General features: G+C 41.3%; 1 protein-coding gene across 1 annotated transcript in view; it reads right to left on the bottom strand.

The window, feature by feature from the left end:
- Positions 1-16,475, bottom strand: part of ANO2 (anoctamin 2) — a gene marked incomplete at both ends in the record, with an annotated part of 148,589 nt that overhangs the window by 81,586 nt on the left and 50,528 nt on the right. The window contains 3 exons of the mRNA XM_082281149.1: positions 799-881; positions 5,679-5,839; positions 8,223-8,357. Coding sequence (XP_082137275.1) covers positions 799-881; positions 5,679-5,839; positions 8,223-8,357 — 379 coding nt within the window. The remainder of the gene's footprint in view (positions 1-798; positions 882-5,678; positions 5,840-8,222; positions 8,358-16,475) is intronic.

The raw sequence follows: 16,475 nt of genomic DNA, 5'->3' as shown, positions 1-16,475 counted from the left end.
TATGACCCTGTTCTAGAGACAGCTCAGCATCTATTGCCAGGGGAAAGTCCAAAGCTTACCTGTTCTTAGTATGGTATTTATTTATGATTTTATAACTGCACTCTCTTTAGTGAGGGTTAGAAATGAATCCTTGAATGAGAGTCATTAGAGCAAACCAAAGGACAGAACTAAAAACAAAATTAGGGACATTGTGAATAGCAATAAACCAGTATGTCTCATTTTCAGTCAATTCAGGTATGGCTGGAGACCCCACGGCTCATTGAAAAGCTCTTTCTGAAGAAACCCACACCATTTATTGTTTTGAAACAGCTCTGTTGGTGAGCACCTAGAGCTCAGGATGATGTACCTAATGCATCACAGATGTCACCCAGACCTGGATGCAAAAATTGCTGATGGTACTGTGACCTGTGGCTGTCATTATCACAAAGAATTCTTGTTACGCGTAATGAGGTAACATGACCACGTACTTACAACACAACAGTGTTGTTGTGTTATTGCACACTGTACAACATCATATGGGCATTCTCAGCAAAACATGATCTGCTCTTACCTTATAATCCTTTTCAACATTCATTCTTAACTTCAGAGTGCTGAACAGTAGGATATAGGTGAGGATTTCCTAAATAAACATTGATACTCAAAACTGTATCAGTTACAGACCATTATCTAAACACAGCTACAAACTGCACTGGGCTGGAGAATACTTGTGAGAAATCTATAGATCAGTGCTTATATATTATTCTATAATAATTATAGAATAATTAACACAGTAAATTAGCCCAGGGAGGGGAGACTTACCTCTTCTTCTTCCAGTCCAGTTAGATCCCAGAAATAACTCAATCTCATCTGCAAACGTTTCCATTGTTCAAGGAACATGGTAGCTTTAAAAGAAATTAAAATATTTAAAAAATTATAAATCCAAAGCCTTGTGGTAAAGATTTGTGTTACTTATAAGCTTCAACTGATATTTGAACCCCATTATGCTAGACCCTTTAAAATTAAGCACTAAGAAACAGTCTCAGGCCCAACTTTGAAGAAAGAACTCAAGCAAAGTATGGGAACAATAATTACTGTTCTTTAAAAGTAAAATACAGAAAGATGGAACACGGATTGTCCAAAGCCACTGGTAAATTCTTGTCAGAGAATGGAACTGAGCCCATATCTACTGATACCCACTGAAGACATCATCTCTCTTAATTCACCGTGAAGCATTCTGAGGTAGGTTTAGCCTGCTACTGAAATAACTAGGATCCCCAGCAATATGCAGAAAAAGATATTTTGAAATATATTACAATGGTGTGGTTGAATGCTTTTGTCCTTCATAGACATGGTGATTTTGCTGGAATGGACTGGCCTCTGGTTCAGCCTCCTGCTTCTCCTTTTTTTACTAGTAAGACAGAATAGATGTTTTACTTGTGTCTTCTATTTGCAGTCTCCTGCCTGTCCTCTCATAATTGCTGTCTCCTCTACATAGCCCTTTTCCTAGTTGCTCATCATTTATGGACTTACAGATTTATTAGAAATAGCACTTTGTTGGGGCTTTAGTTTAGTCTTAGTTTTTTTTCCTGTTAAAGGAATTTTCTCCCATATGCATGTTGCTAGGGGACAAATAGCTGTACTTAAGAAAGACAAAAAGGGGGGTGGGGCGGGCCTGGCTACTCCTTTGTCTACACCTGGGTGTGGGGGCAGTTCGCTCTGAGCGTCCAGAGAGAGAAGCTGCAGAGAAAGGAGCTGCTGCTTCTTTCTTTTTGGCTGTTCTTCTCTTCCTGCTGGAAACAACGCCGGGACCCCAAAAGCCGCTTTTCCTGCCCTGTTGGAGGCCGAGCTGTGGCTGCCCTGCCCCACTGCTGCTGCTTCGAGCTTTTGCTACGCTGTAGCCCTGCTCGCCCTGCCTGCCTGGGCCTCCGTGGGGTTCTCCCATCTGGATACATCTCGCCTGCCACCCGGGATTTGCGTTCGTCCCTGCCGCTCCAGCCTGCCGTTCCCGAGAGTCCGGGATCGGCTGCCCAGGGGTTTGTGAAGCCTTTGTTCCATCCCTTCCCGGGATCCCAGGGCACGGGTGCCGCGTGTTTCCCGAGCTCGCTCCGGAGCGCCCCCTGCAGCCGCGGGGGAACCATCGCACCTGCCCTGCTCACCGGGAGCCGCCAGCGCCCCTGCCGGCTGCGAGCGGAACTGCACCCGAGGGGAAAGGGCCCGACAGCCGAGAAGGGATGGACTGGGTTTGTGATTGTTTGCTGTTACTGCCATGGTTATTGCTGCTTGTTTGACTGGCTATACACATATAGATATATAATAGTAAAGAACTGTTATTCCTATTTCCCACATCTTTGCCTAAAGGCCCTTGATTTCGAAATATAATAACTTAGAGGGAAAAGGGGTTATATCTGCCACTTCAAGGGGGGCTTCTGCCTTCCTTAGCAGACACCTGTCTTTCAAAACCGAGACACACTTATAAATCTTGGCTTGTGGACACCTATTTTCAGATAACGATATCAATATCAATACTAAACCTGTACATGCCAACTAAAACCACCAAAACTCTACCAATAAAAGCTATAGCTATGAACAGCTGGGGACACTGTTTTCCATTTTCTTGGGCTTCACCTCACTTTTTCAGTGGGTGAAAAGGGTATTGTAAAAACACTGTTAGATCACAGCAGTGTTTACATCACTTTGAACATCTTGTAGATAGACCCACAAGACAGACAACGGTGGAGCATTAGATCAGCTTCACTTGACTGCATTTACACTGTGAAAAGTGGGAACACTGTGAAAACAACCTGGATCCTACAAGTCATATTCTATTCCAACAGTTAGCTGCAAGTATTTTCTTCACAGGTATCAACCCATCATATAAGAAATATCATTTAAAGACAGGACTGGCAGCACACTGAAAGCAGATCCAGGCACTAAGCAACTAAGTTGCTATCTGTGCTCCTCCCTTACAGAAGAGAGAACATATAAAAGCTATATTTAGTGTGGTTTGAAAACTCAAGGGTTTTTAGATATCCTAAACACAAAAACATTTGGTTATTTTATAGGGTGCTATTACTCATTCCATTCTTTCCTGTTATACAAAAACTCAGTTCCACATTTAGCTCTATAAGAACGTACTTGGCTTGATGCAGCAGCTGCTCTGAAATCAGCACGTCTGCACTGACTTACACCAGCAGAAAAACTAAACTGACAGAGAGCAGGTTTGGATCGGATATTAGGAAGAAATTCTTCCCTGTGAGGGTGCTGAGGCCCTGGCACAGGTTGCCCAGAGAAGCTGTGGCTGCCCCTGGATCCCTGTCCAAGGCCAGGTTGGATGGGGCTCTGAGCAAGCTGGTCTGGTGGAAGGCGTCCCTGTCCATGGCAGGGGGTTGGAACTGGCTGATCTTTAAGGTCCCTTCCAACCCAAACCATTCTATGCTTCTGTAAAACTTCTAATAAAGGTGTCTGACATTGAAATTAAGCACCAGGGCACCAGTGACATCAAGCCCAGTCAGCCAAGCATCCCTATGAATATGGACACTTGCGGCAGGACCACTGGAATCGCAAAGACATTTCATGAGGAATCAGGATCAACTACTAAAAGCATGATTCCTTTTGAGATATTAACCATAGGAAGCCTTCTGCTTTCGAAAGAATGGAAGACAAGCAGGATGAAAGAAATCCTGTGCCCAACACCCTCGTGAAATGGAACCAGCCCAGATCGCCATAGTTTGCTCTTTAAAATATACAGCTGGAATAGGTGTGTGAATGAGCTCTGCCATTCAATAGATTGAGCTCTAGATGTAACCAGCACAGCCTCTAAGAGTAGGGAAGCAAAATTTGTTGTAATCTAATACTTAATAGTCAAGCTGGGCAGAGTTAGTAAAGGCTCCATTATTTCACTTCGCTGCTCTTTGTGCGTGCCGGCTGCATTTTCTTGAACTGACAAGCTCAGTTATCATGGTCCCAAGAACAGACTTTTCCAATCTGTGGGAAACATTTTTTGGAGGAGGGCTACAGCTCTGAAAGAATTTTGTTATTCTTACATGCCTTCTTTTAAAAGCAGTGCATATGGAACTTTTTGTCCTGTTCTGCTCCATAACAGATTCTACCAATTTGTCTTAGTGCAAGGATATATCAACATTTTCTTTTGCACGCTGTATTGCTGATACTAAAATACAATTGTTCTGGATGAGGTTCAGTGGCAATTGTCATTTGCATAGATGCAAGTTTACAGTAAAATTTCTCTGTCAAGAAAATATTTTATTTGTCTTAAGCTTCATAGCAGCAGGTGACACTTAATCTGCCAGTCTACCCTGTAATCTTAAGTAGTAAAATAAGTTATTCTGAGAGTCTATAAATTCATCCTCTCTTTTCTATTTCTCAGTCATAATTCTCGCATATTCTCTAACGTTTCTTCTAGGGCTTCCAGGAACTGGTAAATAAATGCTTCTTGCTTCCATGATGTGTTCTGTCTGCAAGTCCCTTAAAAGCTCTCTGCTGTCCTCACCCAATGCCAAGCCACCAATCAGCCCTTTCTAAAACAAGCTGTAAAATCTTAATAGGGTTGCAAACAATAACACACTGGGTGCTGAGGGATGGCTATAGCACAATAACATATTTGCTCAATTTCATATTAAGGATGATAATTTCACTTGGGGAACAATGAATAGGGAAATAAAAAATCATTTTACAGTAGCAATAACACATTTAACTTTCACAATAAACAAGCTCTAGAGTAAAGGAGAGCATAACGCCAGCAATAATTCATGCAAGCACAGCACACACACTTTTCAGGACAGAGGTAAGGCCAGAAACAATAAGAATAAGACTACAATGCATTCATTCACGTTTATGAAGTGTTTTGATATCCTCATGGAGACAGGGATATTTGCCATTAAAGAAAAGCAAGCTTGTTTAAATGGAACTCTCTAAAATATATTATAATTAAAATGATAATAGTCCCATTGCTCTTGGAATCCCATAAAGTTTTGTTAAAATTATGTGACTGAGTTGTCCCACAAGGAAGTGGGACTGTGCTTAAATTATACCCTTTTAGCTGTCTGCACCATACCAATCCTCAAATACATTCTGGCCCCAGATGAAGAAGGTGTTCAAAGGATGTGACATGTCAATAGAAAATGAAGAAAAATTAGCAAATACCTGGCAAAGATTAGAAGTTCCATTAAAGGCACAATTTCCTCCATGGAGAAAATGGCCTCAAGGTGTGCCAGGGGAGGTTCAGGTTGGACATCAGGAAGAATTTCTTCCCATTGGCATTGGAAGGGGCTGCTCAGGAAGGTGGTGGAGTCACCACCCCTGGAGATGTTTAATAAACAGCTGGACATGGCACTCAGTGCTCTGGTTTAGTTGGCAAGGTGGGGATCAGTCAAAGGCTGGACTTGATGACCTTGTAGATCTTTTCCAGACTTGATGACTCTATGATTCTAAATTCGGCAGTACAGGAAGAAAGGACATATTTTTCTTCCCTGAACTACATAACTCCTCTCCATTTATTCCAGAGGTTGCTGTTAACAGTGATATTGCTTTCCCCAGTCTCAACACAGACAGCTCTCCCTGGCCTTCTGAGGATAGCCAGCTTCCCGAAGCCATAGGGATCACATTCAATCAAAGAGCATTTTATTATTCAGTGAAGAGGCCAAACATCAAAAGGCACTGTTAATTTCCAAAGCAATACTCACCCCAGAGAGCCATAAAGATGGAGAAGAAAACTGTGGCAGGGTTGTCAAACAAGTGACTCGCTCGAGCAGTGGCACAGGCAGAGCTGAGGTTCCAGTAATCACAGAACTTGTCACACAGGGGGCACATGGTGAAGGCATTGCGTTGGTCACACATCTCTTTGCTGTGACAGACAAGGGCACAGGTTCCTCTGAGTATTCCAGCTCCAAAACTGTGGATGTGCAGTGGTGATATTGGGCAGTACATCACAGCTATTACAAGTTATCTGCATTATATGTGGCCTACACTTGCACAGAACAGGAGCCGCGTGTTTCTTCAATGCTTATTGCCACGGGTAGGAATTGTTAAAATCTTTGTAGGCACCTTGCAACAGGAAAATGATGCAATACTCAACCAGACTGATCACTGCACTGTGTTAGTGAATTAAGGAAGACAGCATCGCTGAAGACTGAGGTTAACCACATCAAAAAACCAAAATTCAAACACAAAAGTGGAGTTTGCCATCTCTGCAGTCAGTTACATGATTTTATACAGATCAGATTTAAATTAATGAAAAGACTGAAGTGGTCTCAAAGGAAATTAGGTGCCATTGTCAAAATACACATTTTTTTTAATATGGTGGCACAAAGATATGAGAGAAAAGATTTTTTACAGATTTTAAGATCTTTGCTGTAAGGTTGTTATTTTAATTCTTGGTCTTATTTGCTATGTATGTAATCAATTTCTAAAAATCTTTGAAAAAAAAAAAAAACATTATCAGTATCACTTTAACAGGCCAAACACTCCTTGTCAGGGCTGAGTACGCTTTCCATATTTTCCATAAGATTTGGATGTGAAAGCCTTTCATACCTGCACTTAGGTGAACTGAGTAGTGCAAAGCTCAAATGTCCTTGCCAGGATCATGAGCTGAGACTTGTCACATTGCTTCAATGATAGCTGGCATATTGTGATTACAATTGTTCCTATATGGACCATCCTGACATAGCTTTTTCCTTATGAATTAAAATGAAAAAAAGGAATATTCAAGCTCTAGTATGAATATGTTTATATTATATGGTTTGAAAAGCATGCAGCTATTTCCAGCTCTCATGTTGTTACAGTAATTCTCTGTTTCAAAAGGCAGCAGAGGGTGCTGCAGATACATCTTAGCCATAAATCTCACTGGAGTTTAAATATTAGCACAAGCTTTCACCCTGACAAGCACAGCCCACCAAGATTTATTCAGATCAAGCTAAGAAAACAGACCCTGCCTCAGATGTGGTGCTGTTCATCATTTACCTATCAGTAACCTTGTCCTACTACAGTGATTTTAAAAGCTGTTGGTTCAGGGACTGTCATGAGTGTGATCAGCATACAAGTACTGCAGTATCCTGCCTCCAGCAGAAGTCAGACACAGATAACACAGAGGAATTAATTTTCCTTCACTGGGAAGCAGACGTTAACTTCACAGTGTGACTTTGGCAGTTTTTGTGTAGTATATCCCCTTCAGGATACACAAAACTCAACATTTTTTGTGTCTAGAAGGGGAATGCTGTGAAGACCAAATATAGAATCATAGAATGGGTTGAGTTGGAGGGGATCTTAAAGCCCATCCAGTCCCACCTCCCTGCCATGGGCAGGGACACCTTCCACTATCCCAGGGTGCTCAGAGCCCCATCCAGCCTGGCCTTCAACACTGCCAGGCATGGGGCAGCCACAGCTTCTCTGGGAAACCTGTGCCAGGGCCTTATCACCCTCACAGGGAACAGTTTTTTCCCAATATCACACCTAAACCTGCTCTCTGTCAGTGTGAAGCCATTCCCCCTTGTCCTGTCACTCCAGGTCCTTGTCAAGAGTCTCTCTCCATCTTTCCTGTAGGCTCCTTTCAAGTCCTGGAAGGCCACTCTAAGGTCCTGCTGGAGCCTTCCCTTCTCCAGGCACAACAGTCCCAATTCTCTCAGCCTTTCCTCCCAGCAGGGCTGCTCCATCCCTCTCACCATCTCAGTGTCCCTGCCCTGGACTGGCTGCAGCAGCTCCCTGTCCTTCCTGTGCTGGGCCCCCAGGGCTGCAGGCAGCTCTGCAGGGAGGGCTCAGCAGAGTAGAGAAGAGGGCCAGAATCACATCCCTTGATCTGCTGGCATTTCTAAGTCTTGTAACTATTGTTCATCTTACTTGTACAAACGGTCTGATTTTACTCAGAACAGAATATTCCAAGAGTCGTGGACAGTGTTTGCATTAATTTCAGTGAGTTTTACATAATGACTTTCTCATTGAGCACTGAGCTGTGTGCTCTCATGAGAAGCAAATTAATGCCTTAGAAAAAGAATTCAATGCAGTGGACTCACTCAACATTTCTGTTTCAGGAGGTGAAACACTGAACAGTCAAATAAATGTGTGCCCTTCAAACATCTGTTCAATGCCTCTGTGTTTGTAATGCTCCAAACAGTTGGTAATGATACATCACTGCTCTTCAGACAAGCTAAAACCAGTTATTCTCACTAAGGATTAATAAAAAGCACAGTCTTACAATTTTCAAGTAACAAACCATGGATCACAGATAAGCTTACCTAGGAATGTCACTTTCAATGGTTACACAGCCATATAGAAATACAATAATCCCAACTACTGAAGATGGAATGAGGAATTCTGTGTATAAACCCAGCCATGCAAAATAAAGTCCTATCTTTTCACCAAAATACTTCCTGAAAAAGAAAAAAAAGAAGAAAAACCATGTGTCAAGGCTATCATTTTTAAATGTGTTTTACGGCTACTAAACAGTCCCAGAAAGTTAAAATACGAAAACCCTGAGTATCTTGAAGACAATAGGAACAAATGAAAGGGGTGATTTAGGTATTTGGCACTCTGGGCTTCTCTGTTGTGAGAAGTTAAAGACAGTTCTGGATCATTCTCCTGAGCTGAAATTAAGCAGGCATCATTGCAATACATAATGTCTGTTCAGGGAAGACTGTGGTCTTTGCATCTCTTAAAAGAAGTCAGTGAAACAGGAGAAAACAGTGGAAAATTCTTGGCTCCTTGGAGGAGTATGTTAAGTTTTGCCTCTGTAGTACTGTTGGATTCAGTTAGTGAGAGTCATAGAAATTACATCTATGGGACCATAATGACAACATCCTCTAATATCTAAAAAGTGACTACTCTGGAATTGCTGCTGAAGGAGGAAAGTTTACCTGCAGACCTAACACTGGCTTTTCAGAAAGAATATTTTGTCAATTTAACAGCCCCTGGACAACTGGTTAGAAAAAACAGTGTCTGCTCTGAGGAACAGCCCACTGCAGATGTTGATAAATAAGTGGTAGAACTCAGCCCAGCATCTTCATGAATCACACTGCAAGAAGTAAACTAAACATGGATGAACCTTGCTGATCATTCCAAAGTACAGTTAGGAGTGATTACAAATATTGCAAAACCCAAAGAGCTTCATAGAACTCAAGAACTCACCAAAATTTAGACAAAAACCAACAAGGTTAAAACATTTCACAAGCCAGAGAGGAAGATGGAGCAGTGTTGGACAGAAAGCAGCTACAGAGAGAGCGCTCAGTGCATGACATGGAATGTGAGTCAGTGAGACATTTACGCTTTGATAGCATCAAAAATGAAAATAAACGTCTAAGAAAAGACAGACAAGGTTTGCTCCTCATAAAGGTTGAGCACAATCTGAGATTTAGTCTGATCCCACTTACCTTAGGAAAGTTTTATCCAAGTTTAGCACCCCAGATTTAAATCATTCCTACTGAAAATGCTTAAATGAGGTTTTTGGAGGCCCAAACCAAAATTTTCTGCTCCACAAGTTGGGTCTAAGGGCCAGGCCAGTCCTGCCACAGGAGAGACAGGACAGGAGTGCAACCATGGCAGGGAGCCATGGGACAACAAGACAAGCCTCCACAGTCACTTCCAGCTCAGATGAAATGGATAAGGGAAGCAAGAGTGAGGGATTTTTATTGCTACAAATCCTGATTGCTACAAAACCTGATGGTTCTCACACCATCACAGCTGCAGCTAACTCCGCACTTCCAGGCTCTCCCACGGAAAACTGGCAGTGCAATCCTGCCTAGCTCAGTGTTGCCTTCCATGAGCACCTGTATCTTCTCATGTCTAACCAAACTTGCTTATCCTTTAGGAAGGATACGTGCAATCCTAAAGGGGAAAACCGAACAAAAGCATTGTAAGGTGATACACAGACAACATTATCTTCAGTATGAGATCCACAAGCTGGGAAATTTCAGGAATCTACAGCCCCTGCAACTGACATTGCAAGGTACCCTGAGCTACAAACGATGTGAAGAATCAATCAGCAGAAGTGAAATCATCACAGCTTGAATGGCAGTAACTTAAGATCTTAAGCACCTTGGGAGAATGGATTTGCAGAGAATACAAGGAAATATGGCATTATATGATATAGCATATTTTATTAAATGATAAATATAAATATTTGTGTTGCAAACACAAGCCATATACTGTGGGAGTGCCCTCTAACCTGGCACATGCCAGGTAATTTTGGAGTTAATTGTAAGAAGCAGCTTTCCTTTATTTTCACATTTGAAAATAAATATATATTTTTCATATACTTGTTTGTTAATATACTATGTTGTTAATATAGTTTATTTAATACACACTTTTAATACACTTTTTTTTAAATATGAAGTAAGGGAAGAAATACTTGATTGAAATATAGAACTAACCCGAAGGGCTATAGCTTTTCTTCAAGTCTCCTGTGGGAGTCAACAAACAGGAGCAATGGCCTTGGAACAGCACAGGATAGAGGGAAACTCCATTTGCTCTCGAGTTTCCTTCTGACTGGGGAGTGACAACCTTAAGTTTGACACTAAAGAGGGAAAGGAGGACCAGAGGGAGATTATTCTGATTATGTCTTCTTACTGCATCCTTGCTTGTAGAGATGGGCAATGGACACAACTAGCAAAGTGCTTCAAATAGATCGGAGCAGACACCAAAAATAGTCCACAATCTAAGCTGTTCAAAACTGTCTGATCTTTTGAAAAAGGGCCACAAATTAGAGTTCAAATGCCAACAGCCCTAAAGAGTAGCTGACCAGGGTCAGGGAAGTTGAAATTTATGGCTCACGAGGCTTCCCCTTGAATTTTCAAGCCTTCCAGTGATAAATGTGATCTGTGACCTATAAAGAGAAGGGTTGTTATTTGTGTCCATGCCAAAAGAAAGTGAGAAGAGCTCAAAAGTGTCCTGATAGTATGTAAAATAATCAGTTGCCAAGAAGAAAACTACACTGTGTTGGCTTAACTGTTTTGAAGAAGAAAAAATAATTAAGATGCTGTGCCCAAACTCAGTCCACCAATGTGCCAGAAAGTGAAATAATCTAAGGAGAAGCAATGACAGTGCTTGGAAACATAATTATCAATTTAAGTATGAGTTTATCAAATCAAAAGAACACAGGACATAGACACGTCCTTTCTTTGACACATCCCAAGAACTCTTCTTTAGTTCCTCTGAATGGAAATCAAAGCTCTGCAAACACCTGTGACTGCCTGTACCAACATCTACTGCAGCTGCTGCTGGATTCAGTAGTGAATGAACAGAAGGCGGAAAAAAATGTGTTCTTGACGGTCAGAAAAAGATGTAAGTCAAGAAAAAGTACTTCTACAAGTTTTTATATATTTACACCAAGAACTTAGCATGTTCTCTCATTTACATTGGGATAAAACCAGTCTTACTTTATTATCCCACAGGAATTATCCATGATTTATGCTGGCATGGCAGAAGAGGAGAATTGAGACCACAGCCTTGCCCTACCTCAGTAGCTAATTCACATCTGCCTCACATGTATCCAGACAAAGCTAAGGACTAATCCTTTCCAAAGCATATTCATGGATACTGCAGAATGTCACAAAAAAAGTGTGCCCCTGGCATTGTGTGAGCTTTATTTCCACATTAGGGAAATGCCCCTTTGTATACACATATTCCACAGAGACAGGGGTTATTCCCAAACCAAAATGCAAGTGGCTTTGATAAAGAATGTGTACTGCTCCTATCAGGAGCAGCACTCGAGGCTTTTGTTCTGTGTGTTGATAAAGCATAAAGTGAAAATCTGTGCCTTTCATTTTGGAAGACTTGCAAATGGCTGGTTAAATGGCCACCTACCACATCCTGAGTTCTTTTGAACAAGAATCATGCCTTTAAGGAAAGATTTGGCCAAATCACCCATAACTCCTTCAGAAGCCGAACAAGAGCTGCTCTTCCTGCAAATTATCAGAAACAGCATTAAAAAACTACAACAGCAGCAACAACAACCACCTGTAGAAAGTGCATTCCCTCACAGAATTAGAAATGTTGAGAAGGCCAGAAATGCTGAGAAGCAGAAATGTTGACTCGGTTTCCTCTGCTTCATCCATATAACATTTAAACCAGACATCTGCAATGCACTCTGGTCTGTCTGGTTGCAAAACCAACATCAAAAAGAATAACTGATTATTAAACCCTCTGCTTGCACGTTGGTCACAGTGCTCCCGTGCCAAGTTGTGCAACTTTTAAGTAGACTAAGGTCTGGGGAAGGGGGGAGAAAGAGAGAAGGAACAAACCCTTAAATTTTGACTCTGCAAAAACAAGTGTGGGTACCTGGAATGCGAATAAAGTGTGTGGTGCGTGACACACGCTGGAAAGAACTCTGGAGACGTTCAGGAACAAAGCTAAAAAAGCGAGGAAAAGGCGCTGTGGACACTGAGTCACCTAACTGGGAAATCTGTGCAGAACTCTTCAGTTTTTAAATTTCCATACCCCACTCTAGGCCAGCTGTCACTTCATGTTTCCCAATTCATTCCACCACCCCTTCGGTGGAGGAGTCATTTAGACGCAACAGTTTCTATGTGAAACGAAACTGATTTACAGCTGCCTCTTGGGTAGGTTTCTCCTGTGCAAAAGGTCAAACAAGTCACATGTATTACTAATGCCTTCAAAATAAAACTATTTGCACAGTTTGAGGGTAAAATTTGGGTGTTTCTACTGTTGGGGAGAAGGACAAGCAGTTTAGTTTCATGTCAGAACACCTCTACTGCCAAGGCCAGTTTAGAACTTTCTTGCCATATCCAGGTGCATGTTCCCTCTCCGACCCACAGCAACAGTTCCCAGGAACACAATTTATTCTTTCAAGGTTTTGCAACCAGAAGGAAATCTACCATTGAACTGAAGGTGGAACAGTGACTACCCTTAGAAAGTGAGAAGCAATTTCTAGCACATGATAAGTTTAGAACACAGATATTTCCCTTGGTTCTGAGATAATAGTTCCCACCATTGGAATTTTCCATCTCAAAACTACAGACTTCTTTCAAGAGGACTGCTGGAGCATAGGGAAAACCCCAGTCACTACAAGATGACCAGGAACATTGCTGAACACCCCAAGATTTCACTCCAGGTAGAGCTGCCTATGTCCAAACTTTTCTGGATTTGCTGTTCTTTCTTCACTTGAAAATTTTCTCAGGGAAGGATTCAAGCATTTATTACAACCATCTGGGACACCTGGGTGGAATTACTGCTCAGCAGCAGCACTGAGGCTGCTGTGCATCCAGAGATCTTGGAGATTTCTACCATGGTTGTGCCTGACAGCACATATTCCACGCAGGCAGTCTAAAGAAGGAAAATATCAGTGCTAAATCCAGATACACAGAGAATGCACCAAATGGAGCAATATGGAAGCCAAAAAAGATCCTGGCAGAAGACAATCCCCCTTGGAACAACATGCCAAGAGACTGAAAAATTCTCCTTATTAAAATTATAAGAGGGGGGAAAACATAACGACTACAGAACCTCAGACAAATTGCAATGCATCTGAGTTTGAGGTAGGAAAGAAGATGTCCTTTAGAAAGGCCAACTGGTTCTGCATACAGAAAACAAAGAAAGGAGCCTCTGTCCAAGTTAAAAGCACATTTTTTCCCCCCCATACTGGACACAAAAATCAAGAATGTCCAGTAGAGAGTGATTAAAAGTGTGCTTTTGAATAGAGTTGAGAACCTGACCCTTTCCCCCTGAAAACAGAATGACAAAATGTGCCACCAGAGCCATTTAATCAAGCCCTTTTCATTAAAGTTCTTGTTTGAAAATATTACTTAACAAATATTTTCTGTGTCCTCTAATGGTACTTATTTTGGAGTCAAACTTACCTAAATTACAGATATCTTTATCTTCCAAGGCACTCTGGAATTTTAATTGTGATTCCTTATAGGACAAAAAAAAAAACCCACTGTCAAAACTCCATAGAGAACAGAAATTCTCAATTTTATTTAGAGGCAAAACTGTGTTTTTCCCTAGTTTTTTTGGCTCTTAAGAAAAATTACTCTTCAGCAGAGTAACAGGGAGAAGGTGATGTGTGTGGAGGAAGGGAATATTCAAGTTGTCAAATTCTAGTGGATTCAAAAACCTTGGGTAAATAATAATAACAATAACAACAACAATAATAATAATAATTTGGGTATTAACTGCAATTTAAAATATCAAAAGGCCAAACCTTATCCTGCAAAGAAATAAAACTAGGACAAGCCACTCCCTGAGCCTCACAGATTCATGAACCTTATGCTTCCATTCCAAGAAATTGTCAGAATACAGCTGAAAGTGCATAGCTTGTGGTGATGGATTACAAACTGAAAAAAGCCTTTGTTTACTGACTGTAGGAGAAAGAACAATAGAAGCATAATAAGTAGACATGTAATGTGACTGAGACAGAAATTAAGGCTGACAACTGCCAAATGGATAAGCAAACAACACGATGCTGGGTAGTCAGAAGTACTGTAATTGCATTCTCCTCTCTGTTCTGGGACAACACAAAATTTCAGAACGGGTTTGAAAGGATTCAGTGCCTGATTACATTATACTGTTGATGTTGCCTGTCGTGTTCTTAATGTAAAAAAAGTTCTAAATGTCCCTGAGACTGCAGAAGCCACAGCACACCTTGCTCAGGGGAGGCGTTTCCAGCAGGAGGAACGCAGTGCTTGGCCTGTCACTTCCAAGAATTCATGCGTAAAACAACTCATGGACACTGCCTCTCCTCACCTTTCTTTACATTATTCTCTCTTTATTTAGCATTTTTTTTAAATGTCAGTAACCTTCCAAACCTGGAAAACTAAAAACCCATGTCTACCTGAGGCTAAGTCAATGTTAATGGGAGTCAATCAGAGCTTACCTGTGAGGAAGGAAGTTGCATTCTATAAACAACTCAGGGCATCAAGTGACACTCTAGTTAAGAAGCAATTCATTCACTTATACAGATAATATTTCCTCTATCATAAACACATACAAATAAGAAGTAACCTATTTAATATGAATCAGCCTTTCTTTTAGACTGGAAAGGAGGTTACTTAGTCTTTTTCTTCCTATTTTTTAATACCTATTACAATTTGCTCTTCTGCCTTTTTGTTGTTGAACAAATGTGAGGTCATTGACATCTCTTCACTTCCCTAACCTCAAGTTTCCACAAGATAATTTGCCTGATTCTTTTTCATCTAGTTTAACTAGAGTTTGAACCTCAAATACTGGCTTCTTTTCCTAAATAGCTTTCATTTATAATAACTAATATTTAATGAGAGCTCTTTTGCTTTTCAAGCTAATATTGCTAACCCTTATTGCAGATCCTGAATTCATTTCGGGTATTTTATTAAAAAGGTCCTTGTTAGTGCTTGCACTGTGTTACTGCTGTCAGATAGACACCATCTGGTGGCTAATAAACAGATGCATAATTTCCAATTAAAAACAAGTATAAAAAATTATCTTTTCATCACCTTGGTGGAAGAGGATCAGGTCAGAGAATACTGAAGCAAACTGGATATCCATAAACCCACAGGCCCTGATGGGATGCACCCATGAAGGCTGAGGGAGCTGGAAGATGTCATTGCAAGGTGGTTCTTGATAATCTTTGATTGATGGTGGCAAATGGGAGGAGTGCCCAAAAGCTGGAGGAAAACAAATGTCACCCCCACTTTCAAGAAGGGCAAGAAGAAGGACCTATGGAACTACAGGATAATCTACCTCACCCTCATTTGTGCCCATCACCTCTTGTCCTGTCACAAGGCATAGCCAAAAAGAGCCTGGCTCCATCCTTTTCTTACCCCCTGCTCAATATTCCATTAAAGTGTTAATTTTTCTGCTCTCTGTACTGACTGTGGAAGTTCAAAGATCTCCCACATTGAAAGCTTTCCTTAAGCTTGTGTTTTCTGAGGATAATTTTTAAGTGGTGCCCAGTTCTTGATCTCTTACCTTGTCATCTTGGTTTTGTCCAGTTATAGACAAGTTACTGGATCAGACAAAGCCATGGCCTGTCCTAACATAACTTATGTGCAAAGAGGATCCTCATACAAAGCATCTTAGTATGGGGGAATACCTTTAAACCAGAAATGGGTTGGTCTTGACCCCTGGTCAGCACTCAGGAGCCAGAAAAGAACCTCCTCTCAGCCCAGTAAGCCACAGCCAGAACCTTCTGCAGAGATTAAGACATCAAGAGCAGTTCCACAAGCAAGATAAACAGAAATGTAACCACCCAAATGCAGCACCTGTTTTCTACTCCCTGCAGTTCCCAGCCGTACACATCTCTAGATGCCTACAAATATTCACATGCATGTAAATATCTAAATGTGCACAACTTCTGTTTCCAACTCTGGCCTCTCACCTCTGTCTTTTTTTTCTCCAGTCTGAAAGGACAAGCTTCCATTTCCTATCAAAATACACTGATATCACCTCCTAAGACACCTTTTGGAAGGGACCTATCAGTCATGTCCATTCAAAAATATAAGTTTCTGGCTGTGAAATTTAGGCATCATGCAGGCACTACTGAACTTTGCCTGAGACAGTTC

This window comes from Coloeus monedula, assembly GCF_965178545.1.
Source record: "Coloeus monedula genome assembly, chromosome: 4".
Lineage (NCBI taxonomy): Eukaryota > Metazoa > Chordata > Aves > Passeriformes > Corvidae > Coloeus > Coloeus monedula.
The sequence above is the reverse complement of the archived record's forward strand: the minus strand, read 5'-3'. Positions and strand labels throughout refer to the sequence as shown.